This window comes from Castanea sativa, chromosome 6, assembly GCF_040712315.1.
Source record: "Castanea sativa cultivar Marrone di Chiusa Pesio chromosome 6, ASM4071231v1".
Taxonomy (NCBI): Eukaryota; Viridiplantae; Streptophyta; class Magnoliopsida; order Fagales; family Fagaceae; genus Castanea; species Castanea sativa.
In genome coordinates this window covers 20199688-20206395 of record NC_134018.1, presented here as the reverse complement: position 1 = coordinate 20206395, position 6708 = coordinate 20199688, and the positions used below count along the sequence as shown (strand labels likewise).

General features: G+C 34.3%; 1 protein-coding gene across 2 annotated transcripts; it reads right to left on the bottom strand.

Moving 5' to 3' along the window:
• Positions 1-386: 386 nt before the first annotated feature.
• Positions 387-4709, bottom strand: LOC142641578 (putative FBD-associated F-box protein At3g50710). 2 transcript variants are annotated; one of them, XM_075816023.1, is made up of 4 exons: positions 3539-4709; positions 3197-3337; positions 2846-3110; positions 387-947 (listed from the first exon to the last, which is right to left on the bottom strand). In XM_075816023.1, exons 1-3 carry the CDS (start codon positions 4529-4531, stop codon positions 2847-2849), a joined length of 1398 nt encoding a protein of 465 aa, XP_075672138.1. In that variant the 5' UTR covers positions 4532-4709; the 3' UTR covers positions 387-947; position 2846. The 2 variants fall into 2 exon arrangements, with proteins under 2 accessions (XP_075672138.1, XP_075672137.1); XM_075816022.1 differs by having other exon boundaries at positions 387-909; positions 3539-4708.
• Between the last annotated feature and the right edge of the window lie 1999 nt (positions 4710-6708).

Here is a 6708-nt window from a genome sequence, read left to right as displayed (position 1 = left end):
TAGTTTCCCTTAGAATTTTGATAATTCAAATTTTAGATCAGTAAAGGAACATACAGATTGGCTAATTAACCACAAAGATCAAGAAATCCAGTGCTTTTTAATGGTGGTTTTGGAAAGCTACAAAATTATAAGTAAAGAAAATGACAAATAGTTATGAGAAGTTAGTCTTAATCCTAATCCATCTTCAATTTGCTAAACATGAATCCTTGTGACAACAATTACATTCAACGTGAGGAAGGCTCTGGTATTGCCATCACCATCGGAAGGTAAAACTTAAGAAGCTGCTGGAGAAGAAACATTATGAAAACAAGTAGATCTTGATATAAAGCAATTGACACTAGGCAGAAAGTCAGAGAAATTCAAGATAATAACCAAGTACTCTTTTATATGATGTAAGTTGAAACAGAGATTGGTAATGAATAAAGAAAGAGATCAGCAGAACAAAGAGTTGAGAGAAGAAACACCAGTATACAATTAGTATAGAGTAGAATATCCTAAAGATACTACAAACCAGAAAAAAAGAAAAAAGAAAAATGGAAACTGAGAAGAAGAATGCATATGGATAGCTCAATAACGACAAAACTTCTAATAGCTCAAAATGGACAAATCTACAGCCAGAGCTCCAGCCATAACATCAGGTATACAAGAATCAAAGTATCAAACAAACTACCTATATGGCATCTCAAGGCCCATTTTGCAAGTACATGAGCTGCTACATTCAAATGGCTTTTCCACTGAAATATACAAGTAACAAAATCTCTTTGGAAAGTTAAAATATCATCGACTACTGTATCTATTTCCCATCCCACAGGACAACTTGGCCTCGCAATTGTCTTTATGCAACTTTTCTAGTCCCCTTCAAAAATCGTCTGAGTATGGCCAATTTGCTGAGCTACGAACATTGTCCACCTGATGGCAAGAGATTCAGCAACTTCAGGATCAACTATCTAAGCATAACACAACAGCAGATATATTTCATATCAGAACCACTTTAACTTTTCGGGTCCATAAGCTTCCTAATTGAAATCAAAACAAATAAAAGATACAGGTGTTTAACCAACCCAAAAATGGATCCTTAAATTACTAAATACCATATGTACACATGAATGACAAAGTACCAAACTAAAACCTTTTAATTTCTAGTTAGCTTCTGATTCGTATGCTTTCCTTATGGATATATATATATATATATATATATATATATATATATATATATGATAATTATTTTTTATAAAAATGCAATCATTTCTCCAAGTGTCTAATAGGTCTATGGCTTCTTCTATCCTATTGCATGGCCATATCAAGAGTCCAAGCTCCAAATGCCACTTGCTCAAAGGTACATCCTATTTTTAATAATTTTTGGTGGGAGCCTCAAAGGGCTTAAAAATAACATGTCTAAAATTGTGGGAGTCCATTTGTAAGCCAAAAAATGTTACGAGGGCACAGTTTTACAAAAGCTGAGAAATTCAACAATGCTTTTGTAGCAAAGCGCTGATAAAATAAACCTTCATGAGGGCCTGAGGCTGCTAAACTCTAAATGCCTAAGAATTGGGTTTTTTGTCCTCCAAGCTCCTGCCAAGTGGAATTGGATTTCAATATTGGCAGTAGAACCCTTCTCAAGCGAGCATGTGAAAGGCATGACAATGGGATGAGTGTGATTGTCAAATTTAGAGAAGATCCTTCATATTAATAAAATGAGCTAAGAGATTTAATGTTGTCGCAATGGACTAACATGCTCAGTGGACTACCCATTCATAGGGATTGAAGCTCCATGAAGCCTAACCGTTTAACTCAACAAATAAAATAAAAATGGAAACAAGGTCATTGCACATTTTTTCCCCTAGCAATTAATAAGGGATTTTAAATCTCAAACTTTGAAATTATCACAGAGATATAGAAAAAAAAATATCACAGAAAGAAAGAGAGCAAAACTCTGAATTAAGCTTTTATTTTTTTTGATAAATGAATTAAGCTTTTATAAAGAAGGTCACACCCGCCTACACAAAACAAAAGCCATCTCAGCATTTCTTTTTCTAACTATCCAAAACTACCTATTACATTAATTTAATGGCGCAATTACAGACCACATCAAGGACACAGCAACTTTAGTGAATTGTGCGGCAGCAGGATGCCATTAGCATCATACTTCCTTTTACTTACTCCCACCCCCCCAAAATGAAAAAACATTATGATTCTTTTTCCAAAACTAGAATTTTAGAAAATAACTAGAAAGTTAACATTAAAAATCCTAAATTAACTCAAGTGCAGAATAGGGGTGGAACATTACAAGTTCTGTTGTTCTCTCTCTATTCAGCATGTCAACTGAAACATAAGCAAAACCTTCAGAAAACCACCTTATTTCTTATATTCCTTCCTCACAACTAATGCCGCCATCAACTTAACAAGACTATAACTATAGAGAGTAGGTGACCAATGTCATGCAGACTAAAAATATGGTAAGAATTGATGAAAAAAAGATGTTAGAACAAGCCAAAGATGTGCAGATGAGGCAGAAATTCTAAAATGAAAGAATTGAAAAGGCTAAAGTCAAAAGTTATCCATCTCAGAAATCATCCAAGAGCAGATTAGATGAAACGTTTTTCATATGCCTTCTGGTCTAATATTGTAATGAACCCGAAACTCGTACAAGTTAATTGTTAGTTGCCCATGCTGTGTCAGTCCAATGTTGAGAGCTTGAGGGCCTTGCAGCATGAATAATTAAAAAGTTAAGATGGAAAAGGGCTCAACAAGAAGCACCAATGCAGATGAGTAGAGCAGCTAAATGATAAAATATTTGTAATTTGCCTTTGGAATTAGTTGCAGAAAACTAGTTAAAGAAGTAAACCTCATTCAACTCTAAGTAGACAAGTTGTTGAGCGCCTTGGGAACATTGATAATTTCTCAAGAACACTTTCCTTCGACTCTCCTTTATAAACTTGAATTGTTGCTGTCTTCAAAACTCTTGCCTCCTTTAGAATATATTTCACGAATTCCACTTCATCATTCAAACCTTTAAATCCTCTGTAATAAAAACTAGTGAGTGATGACAGATATTCAGGTTCATATTTTGGCTCCTTCCAGCATAAGTTGCTTGGAATGAAATCATATCCCTGATGACAACAAATACAGCAGATCATAAGTGTAATTTTAGGGAAGATGAAGGATCAACTAAAATACCTCTATTAACTAAACTAACCTTAGAAATAACAAGAGATTCAAGATTAGGAGCTTTTTGGAGCAAGTCTCCTAGCAAATGCCAGTTACAATCAACAACTTTAAATTCCAGTTGGACCAAATTCTGAAACGCGGAAGGATAAATGTTTGCAATGCTGTGCCACTGCATGTGAGATCATAAAATCACAACAACATCAATTTGATAGAACATGAAGGCGAGACTTTGACCACATATTGTCCTAAGAATTTGAACTAAAGCTCCTCGATATATATATATATATATATATATATATATATATATATATATATATATATATATATATATATATATATATATATATATATATTATGAAGGTAATCTAACCTCTGTGCCGTAAGGGACAAATGAGAGAAATTTGACGTTATTCAGAGCAGTAAAAAGCTTGAGTAACCATTCTCTGTAAAATTCTATGTGTTCATCTTCACACATAGACAACTCGACATTTGCCTGAACTAGGTTGTCTAGTTTTTCATGGAATTTGATGTCGCGCAGATCACCACGGAAATTGAAGTACTCAAGAGCTGGGGCATTTATCTCGAGTTTGTAAACACATCTATCCTCACAATCCATTTGATCTTCTCTGATACTTAAACGTTTCAGGGTAGGTACGCATATTCTATACTCACCCACAAAATAGATAGCTGTAAATGATAAATCTTCGAGAACAGGGCAGCCAGAGAGAGAACTCAAGAAAGAGTTTTCTTGAGAATTAATGATAGTCATCGCCGAAATATATTTTAGATGCAGTATCTTTAGACTCGGGAAATGAAAGGATAAAGCAGGATTATCAATATCAATATCAATATCAATATCACCGGTTAATTTCAGAACCACTAATGTCCTGCAAGAGAAAAAGCTTGGGGGCAATACCAGAGATTCCGTATCATAATCATTATCGTATAGAGCAATGTCTAGATCGAGTTCTTTGACTTTACGAGCAGCGGCGGTGCGAAACCATGAGTCGAGATGGGATATATGGGAACCGTCTAGACCAAGATACCATTGGAGGCGAAACGTTTGGAGCTCTCCGCATTCTTGTTGAGCCAAAACTCTTGACACAATATGTGCAATCCTGATGTCTTCTTCTTCATCATCATCAGTCGAAGTGTCAATCGTTTGACTCTCGAGGTCTAGCTTTGGGACAAAAGTCCAAAGGAGCTTCCACCTGCTTGACAAGATGCTTGTGGCGATTGAGTCTTTGGTTGGGAGGAAGGAGAGGATGTGGCAGAGAAGAGATTCCGGCAGATTACTAATTCTATCCACCGCTGCATCTTTTTCGGGAGAAAGTTTAATTGATTTAGTATTCGATTCGGCCATCAACAAGGCGACGGTGTTAGAGTTTCTTGAAGTGAAGTGATAGTGTATTGGAGTGAGTAAAGTAGAGTCTGCCTTTCGTACAGCTGAAGGAAGTTATATTATGATCAAATTTGGGTTTCGTCTTATTAACTCATTTCCATGCCACCTGTCCACCATCGTGACCCAAGTCGATGTTTATTGTATTATTACTTACTTGTAAAGTCATGGCATTTTTATATTATTTAAATATTATTGGTAGTTATTTTTATATTTTATATTTATTTCTTTTAAAGGTATCAAAGTAAAAAATTATCATCCTCAACAAAAAAAAAAAATGTAAATTTTTTATTTCTATATGTTCATTAATTCTAAACTCTTTTGTTATTATATTCAATAACTCACTTGAATGAATATTTATGATGTGATCTCATCAAGGGCAGAGTTATCCCAAAATTTTTAAAATTTCCCTTAGAGTATATTAAAAAAAAAAAAGACATGGGCCCCTCCAAGAATTAAATCCGGCCCTCTCAAATTATTTTCAACAACCAGTCCAATACAACTTCAAATAAAACAAAAATATTTGTCCACATTCAGCCCAACCGGCCAGCCCAAAATCCTTAATCATACAAAATTCTTTTCCTCTAAACTAAAGATACTTCCAGCCCAGCCCAACCCCAAAAATCCCTAATCCTAATCAAATAACACAAACTCTTCAGTCATCACCTCACGCTTCTGCTTAAATTCGTAGTCTTCACGTAGTCACACCTCTGCACTCTACTTGATGGCCTCAGTTCATGCTACCTGAATTCCCAGTCCTCACGCCATGCGGTCACACCTCTCCAGATCACTGTGACGCCGTAGCTCCACTAGCCGTTGACCTGACCTAGCCTTCATCGCTTAACCTCAAATCCTAAAGCCCTCACCTCAATTCCTCAAGGTATCTCATTCAGTCATTCTCACCTCAGTTCTCTTTCTTTTTCTCTAGAACTGAACTAAATACTAAATAGCATAATAGAAATATCAAGTATGTGTATGTGATATCTTTTGCCAGTAAAGCAATTTATATTTGTTTGACTTTATCTTTTTGTCTTTATTGTTATTGGATTCTTTATTCTTGACCCACTGACTCTATGACTCAGCCTTTTTGGCTTTTGTGTTGTTTGTCTCTTGAGTAGGTCTGGGTGGGGTGAGGGCCATGAGAATGTGTAAGAATGAATTTTATATGATAATTTATTATATCTCTTTTCCAAGTTAGTTTATCATTTTTTGAATTGATTTTTTTTTTGGGATTGAAATTAAATGCCAAATAATGAGCAAATGACAAACAATTAATGCATTTTTTAAGAAAAAGTTGTATGTCATTCAAAACTTAGGTAATCTGTAGAAACAAATGTTGATACTTCAATGTCTGATGAGCGTCCCTCTAAATGTTCAAGAATTCAATCTAAAGGTAGACCATGATCTAGGATTACGTAAATAAATATATGAATTCCCTATCAACGAACAAGATGAAATTCGACCTACTTATCTTATAACAGGTCCATATCTACCTAGAAACACAGAGTATCCATACAAAGAACCGAAAAATTATTGTCATAGTTTTCAATTTTCGTGGTTTGAATCACATGAAAATTGGTTGAATTATATTTTAGTATATCTCTCCTACGACCCGGCCCCCCCAAGTAATTATTCCTGGCTACGCCCCTGGATCCCACATTTGACCCCAACATAAAAAAAATAAAACTCTCTCAAAAAATAAATAATTTAGGACACATAGCATAAAATTGTACCTCAATTGTAGAATCTAATTGAATTTTCACTAAATTTTACCTGTTAATATATATATATATATATATATATATATATATATATATATATATATATATTATTTCACGTTTTACTTTTTTTCTTTTCTTTTTCTTTTTGGTAGGAATCCAAGAAGATGTTTTTGGATTTTAAATATTGAAATAAAGGGACTAAAGAGTATGTTTGCATAAATTAATTTTTGAAAATCACTCAATTTACAATACCAGTCCAAACTTTTCAAATGCACGATAATATATATATAGGCCAAAATGGGCATTTACCCTTTTCGTCAAGACTTTCTAGTAAAATGCTCCATGTCTGAAACTATTTAGGGAAATTAATTGATGAGATTATTAAAGTAATTCAGTCATTCAATGGAGAAAAAGATGGAT

Coding starts and splice junctions, on each gene's coding strand:
- LOC142641578 (XM_075816023.1), bottom strand. CDS start 4,531: ATGGCCGAATCGAATACTAAATCAATTAAACTTTCTCCCGAAAAAGAT. Junction 3,338..3,538: donor TTGTCCCTTACGGCACAGAG/GTTAGATTACCT, acceptor TCTCACATGCAG/TGGCACAGCATTGCAAACAT. Junction 3,111..3,196: donor AATCTCTTGTTATTTCTAAG/GTTAGTTTAGTT, acceptor TGTTGTCATCAG/GGATATGATTTCATTCCAAG.